General features: G+C 41.1%; 1 protein-coding gene across 1 annotated transcript in view; it reads left to right on the top strand.

Annotated features, from left to right (window-relative positions):
- LOC130490571 (butyrophilin subfamily 1 member A1-like) overlaps positions 1 to 20,088 on the top strand; it is a 49,790-nt gene extending 29,702 nt beyond the window's left edge. The window contains exons 9-14 of the mRNA XM_056864392.1: positions 10,426 to 10,773; positions 12,798 to 13,071; positions 14,667 to 14,747; positions 16,635 to 16,693; positions 17,921 to 17,947; positions 19,412 to 20,088. Coding sequence (XP_056720370.1) covers positions 10,426 to 10,773; positions 12,798 to 13,071; positions 14,667 to 14,747; positions 16,635 to 16,693; positions 17,921 to 17,947; positions 19,412 to 20,088 — 1,466 coding nt within the window. The remainder of the gene's footprint in view (positions 1 to 10,425; positions 10,774 to 12,797; positions 13,072 to 14,666; positions 14,748 to 16,634; positions 16,694 to 17,920; positions 17,948 to 19,411) is intronic.
- The last annotated feature ends 974 nt before the right edge of the window (positions 20,089 to 21,062 follow it).

Below are 21,062 nucleotides of genomic sequence, written 5' to 3'. Positions count from 1 at the left end.
GAAGGATGGAAGGCTGAGTCGACCTTGAGCCGGCTACCTGAAACCAACTTCCGTCGGGATCGAACTCAGGTCGTGAGCAGAGTTTTTGACTGCAGTACTGCAGTTTACCACTCTGCGCCACGGGGCTCGTTTTGATCCTGTTAATAATTAGATATAAATCCCACCGTGTTCAATGTGATTTAATCCCAGCTAAATGTCCATATAATTTAACCTTTAATGTTCCATTTGTTTCAATCAAAGATGTTTACATTTGTACTTAACTTTCACATTCAAACCAATGGGTCGTCAGTTTTGACTGGGTTGTACCATATGTGTAATTTACACTAATTAAACTAAATGGGGGAGAGCAGAAAATTGCAGCAAAAGTGAAAAACAGGTGTTGGTAACATAATTTGGCACCTCATGAAGATTTGCAGAATGGGTTTTGTGATCAGCTTCCTTATCAACCATTGTGATTTAGTTTTGTCTTTATTGATATTATGGACTTTCAGATTTAATTAGTATTTAATTAGTACTGGCAATAACAAGAAGTGAATTTCTAAGTAGAGTTATACCCATCTAAACCCATACTATGATTGTTCTCAAAAATCCTGAGAATTAGAGTCCTTTGCATTATGCAGTTTCTAATATGAACTAGTAGCAATGTCATCCTCTTGACTAGTATCTGGTGTGTTATTGAAAGACACAACTTCTGAGTAAAGCGGTTACCTGTGGACCGCTACCAGTTGAACTTAGTCTTTATAGTCCCTGAGATTCCCCTGAAATTTGCACAATTTAACCTCCTTTATTACAAAATTTTGCTTTTTATTTTCCTTAACCAATAAAGTAGATTATTCCACAAAAAACATGGTTTCTCATACAAATGACTCTAAATTTCCTTAAATTGAGAATGTTCCACATTCAGTGTATTAATCTCTTCCCCTGTGATTTTAGTTAACAAAGCCATCAAAACCATGAAACTAGGGGCAGAGTGGGAGGCATAAATTACCCTTGAAAGAGCCCAGCCAACCACCACCCCAACCTGTGGGGGAAAGGAGGAAGAGCAGGCTAGCCATGTCGCATTGCGACAGTGACTGTTAGTGCTGCTCCCACCAGGACTTTTTCTGGTGGCCTTAATAGTCAATCCACCCCTGCATGGAACTTTTCTCAAGAATAGTAGGATAATAAACAGTCTTTATTTGAAGTTATCATTCTGGGGAAACTTACTGGGGTCCTATCTAATGTTCTCCCTGACCTGGATATCCCCAGGCCAGCCTGATCTTGTCAGATCTCAGAAGCTAAGCAGGGTCGGCCCTGGTTAGAATGTGGATGTGTGACCTCCAAGGACTACCAGGAGTGTGACGCGGAGGCAGGAAATGGCAAACCACCTCTGAACATCTCTTGCCTTGAAAACTCTATGGGGTCGGCATAAGTCAGCTGTGAGTTGACAGCACTTTCCACCACCAAAAATAAACACCTACCTTCTTCCATTGCTTCCCGTTCATTTTCTGTGTACATGGAAATATGCATTAGAATTATAATAATCTGTGTTGAAATATCTGGTGCTTAAAGTCACAATACATTTTGCCACAAACAACATTGAACCTTTTAGAAATTCTCAACATACATAGGAAGCGGGCAGTTGTAGTCCTTCTTGGTCCTCCCACACCTGTGTTATGTAGCTCTTTCCAGCCACCACAGATTTCCATCTTCCCTTGTTTTGCCCCATATTCACCACATAAATTGATATGGCAACTAACCTGAAAGAGCTAGCTTCCGGCGGTTTTCTGAAATAATATAAACACAATAGTTAATACACTTCTTGTGCTTACGATTTTCATGCATTCACGGTTGGGTAGATACTGGAGTTCTTTCTATGACAGCACGCCTAAGCCTGTGACCTGTTGTACACATGGCAGAGCACTGTAGCTTATCTTGACTCTCTAGTATATTAGTCTCATTCCTATCATCAGGATCCAACCAGTTTTTCCTGCCGATAATGGAAACAGGGTTCTCCTTGACCACCCAAAAATGCTATGATGGGGATCATGGGGACAAAAGCCATGTGGGATGGGGACAATAGTAAAGAGGTGAGATTGGGTGGATCTAACCCTATATTTTTAGGTGTACACCCAAAAAAGTTGGGTGCAAAGTGAAAAAGCACTTGCACATTATTATCATAGAATGGACCATGAACACAGTTCTGATATAACTCCTTAATTCACTTTCTTTTTTTCTTTTTTTTACACTACCAGCCCAGGAGCATTATTTGTATTGCATAATAATGCATATACATAGATTCTTCTCTGGAAATTTAGCATTTTGAAAGTGAAAAATTAGTATGACAATGAAAATGTACCAGTACTCATTTAACACGTGTCTCTGCATACTAGAACATTATTAATGATAAAACTTACTCTTCAATGTATAATAGATGGCAGTGATGACAATGATTCCAAGTACCATAATCACAAAAAAGGCAACCATCCATTGAGAGGCAGATGGAAAGAAGATATCTGGAAAGAGATCAAAGTCACTATTATAAGGTTTTCTATACCCCCCCCCAAAAAAAATCTTGCTCGTCTCTAAGGTCCTACCGGACTCAAAGCTAGTTGTTCTACTGTAGACCAAGATGGCTACCCTGTACAAAGGTTGCTCCCGCTTTATAAATATTGTTGTTTCCAATTGCTCGCTCATTTCCCCATTTAAAGAGCATTTCGGCTAACAACCCTCTGAAACTAAGGTTTTATATTGTTCGTGATGCACATCTTGTATGGTTGTCTTCCACTTCTACTCAATGCCATTTCTCACTCACCTGCAACGACAAGAGATGCTGATCCTGCTGATGTCTTTGTGGATTTACTAACAGTTCTGCAGGATGCAGAATTCCCAGAACCTGGCTGTAGAAGAACAGAACTTGCAATGCTGGTGTTGTCTGGAGTAGCTGTTGCTGGATCAGCAAGAAGTTCCTGTCCTTTGCCATCCACCCAAAGCAGCTGGAGCTCAGGAGACAGCATCTCAGATGTACAGATAAGTCTGATTCCTCTGCCTTCATATTGGTTCAGCACAATCATAGGGCCTCTACTATTACCTGGAGACACAAGAAGTAAGCTTAGTCCAAACAATAAACACCAGGAGAGCTTAGCACAAACTATAAACGCCAGGAAACATTTATGCCTCAGATCTGAATTTCATAAATTTATCTAATTTACCTAATTTAGCTTATATACATATAGACCCTTTTGGATGGCCACAGAGGACCATGCTTCCATTATTGGCAGAAAAAAACTGGTTGGATCCTGATGACAGGACCTTTTGGACTGCAACTCACAAGAGATCATGCCTCGGCCTTCAAGGGTAGATCCAGTAAAAATTATGGAAGTGAAAGGGAAACAGAAGCCAAAATATACTGATTTGACCCAACCAGCTTTTCCACTGGTGAAAAAGGAAGGAGAGGGTCCCTTTGATCAACAAAAAGCCTTTACTTGGTATCATGAAACCGGTGTGGACAGAAGCTTTCTGGGATGGGGCTGTAATAAGGAGCATAACTGGGTGAACTTGAATGAAAAAAATTACTAGATCCAACTGTGCAAAATCACAAATGAGTACTACATTTCAGGCCGGGGCTCATTATAGTTTCCAGGGCTGGAAAAAGTTGAAGACATATAGTCTATAAAACAATCCATATGTCTTAATTTGGCCTCTTCCAAAGTTTGGGAATAGATGGGAATATACAGAATAATAGATGGGAATATATTTCTCTAATTTGAAGGCAGAAGGGAAATACCACACAGCAAAACACACCACTTCAAAGAGAGGATGTAAGGCAATTACCACCATGTTTGGGAAAAGACAAATGCAAGTAAGCTCACTCCCCCACTCCATTGAAAGGTTATAACAGTATCTCGCTTAACTACAGTTGGCATTCCACAAACACTAACAGGATGTGTCCGTGAGTTAGGAATGACACATCAACTCATCAGTCTCCAATCTCCTATTTTGATATATTTATTTTCTTCACTATATCTTTCCTCAGAATTAAATCTGATCAAATGGTGACCAGAGAGCCAGGGTGGTGGAGTGGTTAAAAGCGGTTAAGAGAGTTTCCCTCAGCCTCTTAGTAAATGCTGCAGAAAGGCCTGGCCAGCAAAGTCAGACCAACTCCTGTTTACTATGCTGTGCCTTCCCTGCACTGATATTAACTGCCGTGCAGAACTGCATTATAAAAAAATTAAATGTGTTCTGTGACTGCAGCATGGCATTGGCTTCAGGGACCTCCAGCTGAATTGGGGCCTGGGAATTTTGTCCCCAACCCACATTCCCCTCCATTGGCCCTGTTCGAATCTCAGCAGCTAAGCAAGTTTGGCCCTGGTTAGTACTTGTATGGCAGACCACCAAGGAAGTCCAGGGTATGCTATGCAGAAGCAGGAAATGACAAACCACCTCTCTTGCTTTGGAAACCCTACATGGTTGCCATAAGTTGGATGAACCTTGATGGCACTTTCCACCCCCACAATGTCAACCAAGTATAGCCATTTCCCACTTACAGTATTATTTATTTAAACAAAAAGCACCTGGGACATAAAATAAATCAAGAAATCTATTGATTTTACCATGGGGGAGCTTTTTATACTTGGTCAATGAATAGGATTGCTAGGTCCCTCTTTGCCACCGGTGGGATGTTTTGGGGGTGGAGCCTGAGGAGGGCAGGGTTTGGGGAGGGGAGAGACTTCAATGCCATAGAATCCAATTGCCAAAGCAGCCATTTTCTCCAGGTGAACTGATCTCTATTGGCTGGAGATCAGTTGTAATAGCAGGAGATCTCCAGCTAGTACCTGGAGGTTGGCAACCCTATCAATGAAACTTATGGGGTAATACATGTTCCATGAGTTTTGCAAAGGAGAAATGATCCATGAAAGCAGTGGAGCAGAATGTCATAGTTTGCCAGTAGGTTGTTGCAAACTGTGGATTTCAGTGTAAAATATTTACATCACTACAGACAGATTATTTTGAGTAGAAAAACAACCCACAATGCTAACAATGTTTGTGTTAATAATGACATTTTCCCCCTTACAGTTTATAACAGTTTATGGTGGTTTTCTGGTATCTTGGATTCAAAATTTGGGTATTATAAAACAGTTGTGCCACTACAGATATTGGTTTGCCTCACAACAATTTTTCACAGGGTTTTAATATTTTCTTTATCAATTACCATAAGATACCAGAAATATAATAGCCTCAAATGTATTAACAGGTGTGTCCTTAACTCAGCCCTTACTAATTAATATTGAGTTCTTCCAATTAGCCAGTTAAAGATATAATTGGTTAATGTGTTAATTAAACTTTCTAATCCTAGTTTTAAAAAAATCATACAGAATCTACTTACCCAGAGTCAAATGATTCATAAGCAGAAATAGCAGAAAGTAGTTCCATAGTGACTGTGTCTTCTGTGGGGAGAAAACAGCCATACAACAAAAAAGAATCTGTGGATCAACGCTGAACATTTTAAAACGTGTAGGCACACTTCATGTGGAAAGTATATAAGGCGAATTCTGATCTTGGTTCCATGCAGACAGAAAGCACTCAAGTGTTACTGTGAAAACTGTTTCATCTACTTTGATTAGCTTCTCCACCTTCATGAACCTTCTCCTCTTCCTCACAATGGTAATGGAAAATGCCGTCAAGTCACAGTTGACTTATGGCGACCCTGTAGGGTTTTCAAGGCAAGAGACATTCAGAGGTTATTCGCCTGCCTCTGTGTGGCTTGAGAGAGTTCTGAGAGAACTGTGACTGGCCCAAGGTCACCCAGCAGGCTTCATGCGGAGGAGTGGGGAATTGAACTTAGTTCTCCAGATTAGAGTCCACCGCTCTTAACCACTACACCACGCTGGCTCTTCCTCTCAATACTAGTTAAGTATTAGTTTCAGTCTTCCTATATGTGTAATCAGTTACTGTGTGTAATCAGTTATCAATTTATTGTGAACTGAAAATAAAGCAGTGAAGCGGGGGTAAAGTGTACATGCTCTGTATAAATTAGCCCAAGTAGGGTGTGTTGGACAAATATATGCCTTTGTTCTCCAACAAGCCTTGGTGGACTTCCTTGGCATCTCATAAGATATACACAGGGCACTCCATGCCAATATCCCATACACCTTACAGAGTCAACCGTAAGGTGGCAGAATGAAAAAAGCAGAAATTGGGGATATGCTTAAAATGGCTTTGATAGTCCCATCAAAAAGTCCCTAGTCTCATTACCTGTAGTATAAGTCCCAAAACCACACCACACTGTAAGATTCTGTGTGGTCTACAGGCAACTGAATAAAGTCACACAGGCTGATGTATATCTGATCCCCAGGGTAGATGAGATGGTGGAGAAAATGGGAACAGCCAAACATATCTCCACTTTAGATTTGACAAGAAGCTATTGGCAAGTTCCTACAGAACCACAGTCAAAAACAGCCTTTTGTGGTGCAGCAAGGATTGAGTCCACAGTAATCCCTTTCGGTCTTTGAAATGCTCCTCGCACATTCTAAAGGTTAGCACACCAATTATTATGGGGGCTAAGTAGTTTTGCCATTGCCTATATAGATGATACAGGGATATTTATCACTATGTGGCAAGACCACTTAAAACATTTGGATATGGTATTGAGCCAGATTAAAGAGGCAGGTACAACCATCAAGGCATCTAAATGCCAAATTGCTCTGAGGTTAGATATCAAAAACATGGATTATATCAAAGATTTGCAATTGGATAACTGCTAAATTGGTACTTGGAGTATTTAAGCAAAGGTAACTGGACTTAAAAGACATGTTAATCAACTGCATGTGGGACAAGCTGCATCATTTTCTTGTGAGGAAGGCAAGATGACCCCTTCGGCTTTCTATATTATAAACTTGATTCTGAGTTGTACTTGCTATGCTGCATGAGTCTAGTGTACTAAGAGGCAATTTTAGCCAATGGGCAAGTGGGGCGGCGGTCCAAGGCCCAATGGTGCCATGGGTTCTATTCTACCACCATGGAGGGGGGAAGGAAGAAAAAGAGCAGGCTCCTGCCACTCCTACTCACATTGATCCCATCCAGAATTCAGGCTGCCCACTGACAGTGACAGCCATTTGCACCCACCCCATCTGGGGCTTGGGCAGCCAGCTCACCAAAGCTGCTGGTGACTCCTCCATCTGGGGGCTCTTGCAGCCAGCTTCCAGTGATGGCTCCTACTGGGGTGAGGGAGGCCCCCTACTTTGCCCTGGCAGGGGTGGGAAACCAAGGTGGATGTAGCAATGATTCTGGGACCCATCCTGGACTTTTGCCCAGGGACCCAGCAACACTAAGACTTCCCCAAGGGCAAGGAATTGTCAGGGGATAAGCTGATGTGTGAGTGGCATAGCAGGATCAGAGGAAAGGAATAGGCAAATATTTCTGCCTATCTCTGCCTACTTCCGTTTGCAAAAGTTGCTGGAAAGATGGAACTAAGGAGAATTTACAAAAGGTGAGCTTACACTCTAATGCTAAATGAGGCTGCAGGTGAGAGATTCTGAGCAGGAATGTTGGTGGCTCCAGAGGTGAACTGGCTACTTCAGATTTCCTCTTGACTGCCTCACTATCCCAGGGTCTCAACCAGCAACCTGTTGCAACCATTAATTTAATAACCATTGGTTTATTAAATCTATACAAGGTGAGGCAGGAAGAGAATTTATTCTTTCATGTCTCCTATAAACAGCAATCTAGGAAAAGGAAGAGTCTGGTGGCACATACAAGACCAACAAGATTAATTGTAGCATAAAAATATGGGCGAGAGCCCCTTTTCTACTGGAAAAGATAAGTAATCTTCAGAGGACTTTCCCCTAGAGGTTAATATTTAATATTCCAAAGTGCCTTATTGACTTTCATTTTTTTCCTGGTCAACCTTGCTTTCTCCTACACAATTTTATTTTCAGTAATTAAAGACTGAATACTTCCTGCACCACCAGGAATACTTCTAAATCTCAAGAAAGGTACATTTTTCATTATAGCTCTTACTTTTAGGATCATAAAAAATGGTCCATATTGTTAAAGGGGAGGGTGGCCTTTGTGTAATTTTTTTAAAATAATATTTTATTAGATTTTTTAGGTAATACAGAAACGAAAGGGAAAAGGGGATAGGGAATATATAACACATCTTGTTCGGTTGGTGTCTAGGACAGGTCTTCTCCCTTCTTATCTCTTGCTAACATCAAACTTCTATTTTAATCTAATTTCTATGTTGACTTCATTCGATCTCTATTATCATTATGTAATTCACGTATATCAAACAGTTGCTTAAACATTTCTTATTTTTATCTATTGTTACTCATTTCTTAAATCATCCACAATCTGCTCAATTAAACACATATTATTTCTATCTTTAATTTACAGTGTATCTTCCATAGAATAGTTGCCATTTTTGTTCGTGTTCTTCCGGCGAGTTCTTCTTTGCCTTTGTGTAATTTTAAGATGAGTTGCCTCTTCAGTTAACCAAACAATCTGGAGTATGTTGTCTATCTCCCACCATATTTAGAAAATGAATTCACATCAGTGACAATTGAATTGTATCACCATTGGTTATTACTGGTTGGGTCCCACCCAGTTATTTCAATGAATGCATCACTCACTATTGATGCAAAGCATGTGCATTTTATATTGGTAGGGCCAAACTGGAAATTGGGGTAGCCTCAGCCAGGAGGCAAGACAAGTTTCAGAAGCAATGGAGGAAGAGTGGGTAAGGGAAGGGAAGGACTCCAATTTCCTTCATCTATATGCCTCTTTCCACATTAAAAGGAGGTACAAATGAATTGAATAAATAAATCATTTCACCCCCACTTTACAAATGAATAGTTCAGAAGAATGGTCCAGAAAACACATGAACACATGAAGCTGCCTTCTACTGAATCAGACCCTCTGTCCATCAAAGTCAGTATTGTCTACTCAGACCAGCAGCGGCTCTCCAGGGTCTCAGGCAGAGGTCTTCCACATCACCTACTTGTCTAGTCCGTTTTAACTGGAGATGCCAGGGACTGAACTTGGGACCTTCTACATGCCAAGCAGATGCTGTACCACTGAGCCACAGCCCCTTCCCATAAATACTGACAACCTTTATTAAAGTATGGCTATTTGTAAATCAGAGCTCACTTCTTCAGATACAAGGGGAAGAAGCCCCTGAACCATATTGAGCCATCAGGATTCCTCTGTCTCCATTAAAAAAAAAACTGTCAGGAGCATGTCTATCATGTGGAGCAGGTCAGATTGGGTTGGTAGTCAATGTTATTCAGTTTTAGGCTCCTTCTCTTTGAATCCAATGAGTTCTTGGGAATGCAGCAGAGAGCACCAAAACACAAATTACATGTTCATATTCACACTTAATGTTCATTGGTTTCGTTGTTGATATTTCAGATCAGAACTACCTGAGGAGATATGAGGGGCGATGGATGTGAAGCAATGTCTCATTCTTGGTTCCTTTTTGTGGTAATCTTAGCAACAATCTCTTTATCAGGTAAAATGCTTAGAACAATCCTAGGAATGTGCTATGTTCTCACAGATTTGGTCAAGAAGGATTTAAAAAAGCTAGAGCTGCTTTTCTGCATGGGTCCCCGCTTACTTTACAGTAAACAGATCTTCTTTACATGGAGTTCTTCTCCCTTCCATTGGTAGCAATGTGAAAGTTCCACTAGTACACATGGCATTGCCAGAGCCAGAAAAGACAGTGTTTGCCTTGAAATTGTGCTCTAGTTATAGATGCTGAGAGAGTCTAACCAAGGAAGCCAGGAATCATACAGGCCCAAATCACAACCAAAAGCACCATTGGTTATTTTATTAATGCATCTATTCCAATTAGAAGTGGGCTCTGATTTTATACTAATAACAGATGGAGTTGTTAGTCCAAGGCAGATGGTTAAGCTTTATTTTGTGGGTAGCGCTGTAGCTCACTGGTAGTACATCTGTTTTGCATGCAGAAGGTTCCAGGTTCAATTCCTGGCACCACCAGTTAAAGGAATAAAGTGGTAGGTTATTCAAAGCACCTGTACCCAAGACTCAGAATAGATGCTGCCGATCAGAGTAGACTACTGACCTTGGTAGACCAATGGTCTGGCTTGGTATAAGGCAGCTTCATGTGTATCCAGATAGTATAGTCACTGATGTGACTTCAAACTAGGTGGATTACACTAAATACCAATGAAACAAATTTTCAGTACCAATCCCATCCAGTGAAAAGCATGACAGATCCCAATAACTGTAGTTATTACCAGGCAACAATGATCTAAGCCTCCTTGCCACTGATCTTCTTGCACCCAGATTTAGGCAGAGGCAAGCTATTTCTCCTAACCAGGAAATCCAAACAGCTGAATCTTGATGACTTTCACATTCCAATATGTGTTACCTCCATCATTTTTAACATTTTAAAAAATCCTATTTGTGATTGATTTTTTCCAGAACACTTTGAAATAAGCTCTTCTCCATCTGTCCTTGGTACTGTGGGTCAAGATGTGATACTGCCATGCCAGATCTCTCTTGGGAGACAGCCACAGAGTATGGAAGTCCAGTGGCAAAAAATTGGTGATAATAACTATGTCAACATCTACCAGTTCAAAGCTCCCTCTGGCTTGGAAACATTTGGGCAAGGATACAAGTCCCGGACAATGATGACTAAGGAGGGACTGCCCAATGGAAATGTGTCTTTGAAGCTGAAGAATGTGCAAGTGACTGATGAAGGAACCTACAGGTGCATTGTTAAGTCTACTGGCTGGAGTGATAACACCCAAACAGTTCTTTATGTTGCAGGTTGGAAATCAAATATCTTTTTGATATATCTCAATGAAGCAATGTGCAAATTTCTAGAGTGATGAAGAGAACAAGGGGGAAAGGTTCAAGAATTGATTTCCAGTATTGAACAGGGAGCTGCATTGTTTAGGCTTCTAATGCAGGATAAACATACTACCATTTGCCAATAGAGACAGCACAAAAATTAGGAAAGGCACTGGAAGTACCCTCTCAGCAGAATGCAAGTGCGTGTTTCCAGATCTCTGGGATATACGTCTTTATCTGTATTATACTTGTTGCATCCAGTGCTACAGCTCAGTAGCTGAAAGTATATTTTGCATGCAGAGCTAAATCAAATTAATGTCACCGGCACAGAGATATGTGGCTTTTCTCTGAGTCTGCATGCCTTGCAGTGCAATTATAGCAGTGCAAGTCTGTGGAAGTCAATGGGATTTAGGGCTACCAGGTTGCCCACCACAGTTAGCAACCTCTTGCCCCTGTGCTCCAGGCTCCCTCTTCCACTCAGGGTAGCAGCAGGAGCAGTAATGGGGAGGAACTGGTGGCACACAATTTCCCAGATTACTATGGGAAAAACCAGAGAGATTTGGGAAATTCCTAGACACCATAATGTCACTTCCAGGTACATAACCAGAAGTGACATCACATTGTCAAGTGCCTCCAATTTCCACAGACTCCCTCCACCAATTATTCTGATGTTGCTAGCAATGGAGTGGCAACCCTAATGGGCTTTGAAGTGTGTAACAGTGTAGAATTGCACTGTTTTCTTGATATTTATATGTAGGGTTGCCAACCTCCAGGTACTAGCTGGAGATCTCCTGCTATTACAACTGATCTCCAGCCAATAGAGACCAGTTCACCTGGAGAAAATGGCTGCTTTGGCAATAGGACTCTACCGCATTGAAATCCCCCCTCCCCAAACCACGCCCTCCTCAGGCTCCACCCCAAAAACCTCCTGCAAAGAGGGACCTAACAATCCTATTTATATGCAAAATTGTGACAGAGTTCCAAGAGAAATGCAGGCATTTGATTAAGCAACACATAATCCCAGATAAATAAGTGGCAGACAGTGAAATTATATTACCTGTTACAGAATGTGATTCACAACCCTTGGAAATGTTCTAATTACATTTCTTAATAATAAAAATGATAGTGATTATATCAGTAGTATGATTTCAGTAAGCTGAAAATATTATTTCCTTGTTTTTCAGATCTTGTGTTTGTGGCTGTGTCAAACAGCATATTAGTGTGTGTGTGTATATATATATGTTTGTGGCTGTGTCAAACAGCATATTAGTGTGTGTGTGTGTGTATATATATATATATATATATATATATATATATATATAGAGAGAGAGAGAGAGAGAGAGAGAGAGAGAGAGAGAGAGAGAGAGAGAGAGAGAGAGAGAGAGAGAGAATTTCCACCTCTGTGTTCAGAAATTTATTGAAATTTAGGGGTGGAGCCTGGGGAGGGCAGGATTTGGGAAGGGAAAGGTCCTCAGTGTGGTATAATGCCATAACCTCCATCCTCCAAAGCAGCCATTTTCTCTAGGGGAACTGATCTCTGACATTGGGAGATTAGTTGTTATTCCAGATCTCCAGGTTCTACTTGAACATTAGCAACCCTGTTCCTTCATTTAAGACTGTCCCTTGCCTATATATAAAAAAGGAAGTGATGCAGCCCCAGTACAACCTACTATGTAGCAGGTCTAGTTTTTGAGGACTAGGCCTGCCTTAGGATCATTGGTGTCTCTCACAAAAGTTTAGGCTTTGAAGCTTGGTTTGCTTTGGTGTAACTGAGACAGGCTGGTTTATATGCCTAGGCGAAGGAGATTGCTGTATTTTTGTTCGTTCACTTTGCTCATTCTTGCTCTCCCTTCCCCAGTCTGAAAATAATTAAAATATTCACAATGACTTCATGGGTCTTTAGAAATCTCTCCCTCTGCATGTGTGTTTGATGAAGGTTTCTTTGATGGATGATCAAATACAGCATTTACACTGTCCTAGGAAACATCCTTTTGTTTCAGGCATGGGAATGGTGTCAATTGAGATTTTGGGTCCAGAAGGAGAGGGGATCAAACTGGCTTGCAGATCTTCGGGATGGTTCCCCCGTCCTGAACTCCAGTGGCTAGTGGAGGACACTCAGAATCATCCATTTGAACTTGAGCAGGATCATGAGCAGCTGTTCAGTGTTTTTAGCTCTATAACAGTCTTGAGAAGCACAAGAGAAGTTACCTGTTTAGTCCACGATAAAAGCCATCTGCAGCTGAAACAGAAATCCACCATCTTCCTTTCACGTGAGTAATGTGTGCTTAAGGCTATATAGTTATTGTGAATCCAAAAGTGTTCACCAGTTCCCATTTTCATTAGGGGAAAGCCTTATATTCAGCTACAACCAAACTGACCTCCTTACATTGCATGCTCCTTCTGATAGTTCCGACAAAATTCTTTCTGGATCATGTCCTTATAGCAGATTTCTTCGCTGTATTGTCTATCTATGAATATTCAATGGTTTAGTACATGTGTTTCAATATTGTGTGCTCATTTGTAAAAATTAATTGATCCAGATGGTTTTTGGTTCTGTTCACATTCACAACTGTTCACATTCACAATGAAAAATTATCCACTGTGAGTGATGTCTAGGGTTGCCAATCTCCATGTACTAACTGGAGATCTCCTACTATTACAACTGATCTCCAGCCAATAGAGATCAGTTCACCTGGAGAAAATGGCCACTTTGGCAATTGGACTCTATGACACTGAAGTCCCTCTCCTCCCCAAACCCCACCCTTCTCAGGCTCCATCCCAAAAATCGCCAGGTATTTCCCATCCCAGAGCTGGCAGCCCTAGGGATTTATACTAGCAAAGAACCTTTATACTGGCAAAGAAATGTAATACTGGACGGGGCCTTGTCCTGCTTGGCAAAGTGGTTCCCTGGAACTCACCTCAATGTAGAGATTGTCATTATCAAGAAATAAAAAAAATATTTTGTGCATGTGATGTGCCTGATTCACACATTACTCAAAGTAGTGAGATAAAAATCCGATGTCCTTATTCTGCCAAGGGGGGGTATATTGTTCAGAACTTGTGAATTAGCTTGCGTTCAGCAGTCTTATACTGTAATGTCCCAGGGCTGAACTCTATGGGTGGACTCTATGGCATTATATCCCATTAAGGCCCCTCCCCCTCCCCAAACACTGCTCTCCCAGCCTTCACTCTCAAAGTCTCCAACCTGGAGTCCACAACCCTGTGTAGGAACCTCATAACTGATGCATTCAACTTTGTCAGAAGTACAAATATCTCAATCCATGACAATCCAGCATATCACTAAATCATTGTCTTGCAATTTCTGTTTTCCAGGTGACATTTTCCCACAGACTTCTCCATGGCTCTTTGCATTCTGGGTGTTGTTTATGCTGTCTTTTCTGGTTTTTGGAATTACCGGATATTATATATGTAGAGGTACTATGAAGTCCATCTGATCTAGTCAGTGCAAAAAATAGGAGTATCGAATCGAATTTAATGTTGTTACCATAGTTCATAACGTAACATAAACATCAGATATAGACACACACAAGAACATACCATAAATAAATGAAATTAAAACATGTCAAAATACAAAGATAAGCTATAACTCCCAACCAAGCACAGCTTCAAACTCAAGGCTACACTTTAAATAAAAACCTTATTAAGTAGAAGATATGAACGTTTTCCTAATTTTGCTAGACAAAAACATAAAAATAGCCATTTAAAAAGTAACATAAGGGGTTGCAAATTTAATGCACTCATCAGAACCTGAAACCATAATAATGAACTAACTCGGCAGTTTATTTCTTATAATCCCATAGAGCAATATAAAGCATAATGCTTAATCTCTTCAACAATCATAACTACAGGGACAAAGTCATTGCTCCACAGGAATTTTTTGAAATCTGCCAAAAAGATAGGCAGAAGGCATTGTTGGAAAGTGTACTATTGTAAATGCATTTCTTAGTAAGATCACAAATAATGAGAGAGAAAAATATTTTTCTTGACAGAAGTGAACCATAAGGAAAATTTAGAATGACAAGCTAAGCTGACATCGTAGCATCACACTCAAACATCCAGTTATGTACGGGACGGGGGAGGAGCTGCCATTAGGCAGCCTCCTGTCCCCGTTCGCCCTGGGTCCGCAGGCACAGAAAAAAGCCCTATTTAAAATTTTAAAAGCCTTTAAAAGGTGTTTTTTTTTTTTTTTTAGTTTTCAGCACCAAGGAAACATGTTAGGAGGCGCCGCAGCGGCACTTCCTCCTTGCTGTTCCCCCATGTCGAAAGCTCAGGAATGCACTGCCAGGTTCAGTCCCCAGCATTTCCTGTTAAAAGGATCAGTAGGTGATTTGAAAACCCTTTTCTCTGAGGACACTACTGACCTGGATAGACCAAAGGTCTGATTTAGTGAAAACAGCTATGTATTCAAATAACAATGATTTCCAAAAGAAATTAACCAGGCGATCCTGACGGGGGGAATCTCCATAGGAGCCAGTATGACCCTTATGCTGGTATCTGTGGCACTTGCGCCGTGCAAACTGGCACAAACTGGCACAAACTGGCACAGATGCCAGTGTAGGGTGACTTACGCTGGCCCCAGGGAGCCACGCAGCAGCTCAGTGCTGGGACGACAGCAACAGCACAGCCTCCCCGCTGGCATTGTCCTGGCTTTTTTCCCTGCAGCATCATCCTAGGAGGCGTTCCCGGGACGTTCCTGAGGGTGAGCTGCCTTTAGGCAGCTTCCTAACCCCTTTCACCCCAGGAACGCCCCTTTACACTGCAGCAGGCCTACAGCAGCTAAATAGCTTGTGTAGCCTCGCTTATCCCAATGGGTAATTTTCCTATTTTCTACTTTTTAACCCTTTTTGTTTCCCTTGTTTTTGGACAGGCTGCACCATTCCCAGCCACTGTCTATCTGCACCTCCCTTAGGAATGGGCTGCCCATCTACATTTCTGAATAATTCTTCATAGAAGATAGTTTGCATTGGATTATTAGTATCTGCACTTACTAACTCTTGAGGTTTTTTAAAACAGTTCGTTTTAGTTTAAAACAACAATACAAAAAATGAAAGAACATATAGTTCATCATATCCAATGCATTAGATATATAAGGCTGAGCTCCATCTGGAAATTTACTGTTCCAGAACACAATAAACAGTGGCCTCTTCTCTACAAACCCCTGAGACTTTTTAATAGCCTTGTTGATTTTTTACTATATCTGCTGTTAATCTGTTTCTGTTCTTCTCTTACCTGCTGGAAATCTCTTCCTCTTCCAGAAAGGCAGAAATATCTCCTGAAGAAACACACTGAAGAGGAGGAAAAATTAATTCAAGGTATACTCTGGTTTGGATCAGGGAGACAAAAGGAAGTTTCTGTGATCCTATGCTTCTGCATAGCCTCCATACTAGGGCTGAAAACTCTGTGTTGGGAAATTCTAAGAGGTGGTTTGGCCACTACAATTAAAAAAATGGCATTCAGTTCCATGGTTTCGTCTGGTTTGGCCCCAAGTGCGTCAAAGGAAATGTCTTCCTATATAGATTAAAGGCAATACTAACACCAAGTCTTTCCATTTCAGAAAGAGCACGAACTGAATTAGGTAAGGCACCATGTAACATGAATGTATCAGTGGCCATCCTTCTTTGTAGAACAGAGTTCTCTCATTCTGTTTTATAATTCTTCCTATATAGATTAAAGGCAATACTAACACCAAGTCTTTCCATTTCAGAAAGCGCACAAACTGAATTAGGTAAGGCACCATGTAACATGAATGTATCAGTGGCCATCCTTCTTTGTAGAACAGAGTTCTCTCATTCTGTTTTATAATTCTTCCTATATAGATTAAAGGCAATACTAACACCAAGTCTTTCCATTTCAGAAAGCGCACAAACTGAATTAGGTAAGGCACCATGTAACATGAATGTATCAGTGGCCATCCTTCTTTGTAGAACAGAGTTCTCTCATTCTGTTTTATAATTCTTCCTATATAGATTAAAGGCAATACTAACACCAAGTCTTTCCATTTCAGAAAGCGCACGAACTGAATTAGGTAAGGCACCATGTAACATGAATGTATCAGTGGCCATCCTTCTTTGTAGAACAGAGTTCTCTCAGTCTGTTTTATAATTCTTCCTATATAGATTAAAGGCAATACTAACACCAAGTCTTTCCATTTCAGAAAGAGCACAAGCTGAATTAGGTAAGGCACCGTGTAACGTGACTATCTATGGCCATCAATCCTTGTAGAACAGAGTTCTCTCATTCTGTTTTATAATTCTTCCAAGGGTTGGCTCCATCCTGCATTCTACTCAGACTGCCTCCCCATTTTATTTGGAGAGTTTCTACAATAACATTTTAAAAATGGTGCATAAACAGTATTCTCATCACCCTTTCCATACTGACCCGTCTGGTGTGACCTTTCTCCTCATGGACAGAAATCAGTCCTGTGCATTACAACATGGACAGTTTGTTCTGCAACATGCAATGGTCTGCATAACCAAATCAACATCCCTTTTGGTTAATGGAAATATCTCAGCTTGCAAGGACATTAGCCACAATAGATACTTATATGCATTGTTCCAAATTACTTTTAGATAATGGAAGGTCCCATTCCTAACTTGTTCATTTGCATGTAAATACAGATCAAGTGCACATCATTCCCTATTAATTTAAAGTTGCTGAGCAGACCAAGCCCTATTCATTGCTTTTACCCTGTGAGTCATTCTTGAATCAGATATCTCATGGAGAGAAGAGGTGAGGTTAGATCCAACCAGTTTTTCTTTTGGTGAAATGGGAGGAGGAGGTCCCTTTTGATCCCCCAAAAAGATTGTGCTGGGGATCACAGGAACTGTGTGGACAAAAGACTTGGGCATGAACTGGGGTAGAGAGGATATTTGGGTGAGAGTGAGCAAAAAAAGCTGGTTGGATGCAGCCCATGACTTGTCCCCTCCTTCTTGCCTATTTGCATGGGAGGAAAGCAATCTCATATGTCCAGAACAATGTCGTGTAACTTTTTCCCTGCAGTTTGTTTACTGCATCCAATTAATCCAACCCCTTTGATGACTTTTCATTCTGCAGAGGATGTAGTATGAGTTTCCTGACCTCGTCCCTTACTTTTGCTTTGCAGACTTTAGGAAGGCCAAACACTACCTAGGTGAGTCCAGTTTGTCATGGGGGGTGGGTTAGGTTGACCACCAAGGCCTCATGGCAAGCATGAAGCTTAAATATGAGCTGGTCCATGGGTAGGGTTGCCAGGTCCCTCTTCACCACCGGCGGGAGGTTTTTGGAGCAGAGCCTGAGGAGGGTGGGGTTTGGGGAGGGGAGGGACTTCAATGCCATAGGGTTCAATTGCCAAAGTGGCCATTTTCTCCAGGTGATCTGATCTCTATCAGCTGGAGATCAGTCGTATTAGCAGGAGATCTCCAACTACTACCTGGCAGTTGGCAACCCTATCCATGGGTAGTTTTTCATATAACCATTGCTGTAGGAAATGTTACATTGATGTTTTACCCAGGAAAGGAGAAGTGTATAAGTAAAGCATACATGTTTATGACATGCTCCTTTAAACATCTAGGTACATGTGTCAAGAAATCCTGGGCCAATCATGAGACTTACAATTGTGCTTAAGGATCTATATCCATTCCCAAACTTTGTATTCCGTGCTGATAACACCAGAATATCCCACAGTAACCATAATGTATTGAACTACCCTAACAGTGCATTCCTGAGAGTTCAGCATTTGGGGACAGCGGGGAGGAGGCGCCACTGCGGCACCTCCTAACCTGTTTCCTCGGCTCCGAAAACTCAAAAAAAGTCTTTTAAATGCTTTTTAAGTTTTAAATGGGACCCGGGCAAAAGGGGACAAGAGCTTCCTAACGGCAGCTCCTCCCACCAGCCTGTCCTGAGAATGCCTCCCGGGATCCCACGACACCCCCCGGAATGCTGGTGTGGGCCTTTACACCGGTGGGATGCTAGTGGAAGACCCCATCAGCATTCTGCGGCGCCGCTGCCACAGCAGCACCCAGAGACCAGCATCCAGGCCTCCCAGCTGGCATTGGGGCCACTAACACTGGCGTAAGTAGCCCAGATGCTGGCGTGGGCGTCCCTAACACCGGTACAGCACCTTCCTTGTCTCCTAAGGGCTTTTGTCTTTAAAGGTCAGGAATGCTCTGTAAGACACCTCTTCTTAAAGCCTACAAAAAGCTTTTAGAGACCACTAGGGTGTGGGAGATGCATCTTGGGGAGGAGCTGTGGCTCAGTGGTAGAGCATCTGCTTGGCATGCAAAAGGTCTCTGTTTCAGTCCCCAGCATCTCCAGTTAAAATGGCCAGGTAGTAGGTGATGTGAAAGACCTCTGCCCGAGATCCTGGAGAGCCGCTGCCAGTCTGAGTAAACAATACTGACCTTGATGGACCAATGGTCTCACTCAATATAAGGGAGATTCATGTGTTCATGCGTTCATCTTCCTTAATTCATAAAAGCAACATGTGGCAGCTGGAATTCTGATAACTGATGCAATGGCCACTTTGTTCTTTTAATATCACTTGAGCTTCTGTCCTTTTATCCTATGTCACATTAATTGTACACCCTTTTCTTATAAATTTTTGTTTGTTCTCCAGTTCCTGTTCATCTGGATCCACACTGTAAACATCCTGAACTTGCATTGTCTGAAGATCGCAGCAAAGTCCAACACAATCTCACATCTTCAAAAGCAGCTGCCAGTCCTGGAGCCCTGATTGTAGTGGGAACAGAGAGGTTCAAGCAGGGGAGGCAGTATTGGCAGGTAGGGGTGTGGGACAAACCAGACTGGGAATTAGGAGTGCTGACAGAGACCACAAGGGATAAGCTGAAAAAACAGAAGTTTGATCCCCCCCCGGAGGAGGGATACTGGTCCCTGAGAAAATCAAATGGAAAATATCACTTTGAAGAGGCAGATCGTAAAATCTGTGGTCATTCTGTTGAGCCTCAAGTGGTTGGAGTTTATCTGGACTGGGAAGGGCACACTGTGTCGTTCTATAGCGTAAACAGCACAACAGCCATTTGGAAGACTCCTATAGAAACATCTGAGAAGCTGTATCCATTTTTCAGTCCTGGCCACTCTAAGGTGGGAGACGAAGTGAAGCCCCTCATCATCTGCCACAACAGTGACTGGGATTTCCCTTCACAATTAGGACAACAAAATTTCCTCCTCAGTTCCAGTAATGATGAAAAGGCAAATACAAGGGTAACAGAAAACTCACAAGAGTCAGGAATAACAATTAATAAGCTGAGAATGATCAAATATACACTGAAGTGAAGAAAAACCATATTTTCTCCTTTAAACTGATAAAAACTGTCTCAAATAAGAAAACTTAAGAAATCCTCGTCTGCCAAATTTCTATACAGACTGAAAGAAAGCTCAAAATATCAGAATATGGGGTTAAAGATAGCTCAAAATATCAGAATATGGGGTTCTGGAGCTGTATTTCTGAAATGCATTCACTTAAAATAAGTACAAATGAAAGCAATGCTTTGGCTGACAGGATTCTTTATGAAGGGTTTCTTGCTGTTTTTTCATTATTGCTCAGTGCACTCCTGTGGGACAAAAAATAAAATAATGTTTTAAGCACAGAAGGTTTCACTTTGAATATATGTTTTAATTGGTTTCTATGTTACAGAGGAATACAGTGGCACTCTTGAAGAAGAAGAAAAAATGGGGGAAAATAAATATTAGTTTTAGCACAAGATGGGTTAGATTTGAAGGGTTTTTCCTTGTACATATATTTGACAGGCATACTATTGGTGTGCTTCTTTTTCTTTGGGGAAACCACTGATTCCATACATCCTACAAAGTATTAGAAGATGGTGGGATTTCCAAGAAATGCCCATTTTGAGAGTGGTCTATTCATATATATATATATATATATATATATATATATATATATATATATATATATATATATATATATATATATTCAAACCTTTGTTGGCATAGATCTTTTAAATACATCAGTCAGTCATTAAAATACAATATTTAAATGATAGAATATCAATAAAATAATTAAAATCTGTGATTCTTAAAGTGCTACGTAGTCTATTTAATAGAGTTTAGCTCAGTGGAGGGAGCTTGGCGCAGTGCTCCTAGAGAGGTTTCCAAGAATCTGGCTACCATCAGTGTTATATGTGCATTACTGTCCCTTAGTAGGTAGCACACTAGGTCTGGTCTATTCTGCAAATATTTCAAATAAATATATAGTCAGTAATAACCATATTTCAAATATGGTTCCTTTA

This window comes from Euleptes europaea, chromosome 18 (assembly GCF_029931775.1).
Source record: "Euleptes europaea isolate rEulEur1 chromosome 18, rEulEur1.hap1, whole genome shotgun sequence".
In the NCBI taxonomy this organism is placed as follows: Eukaryota; Metazoa; Chordata; class Lepidosauria; order Squamata; family Sphaerodactylidae; genus Euleptes; species Euleptes europaea.
This window is presented reverse-complemented; position numbering and strand designations above follow the sequence as displayed.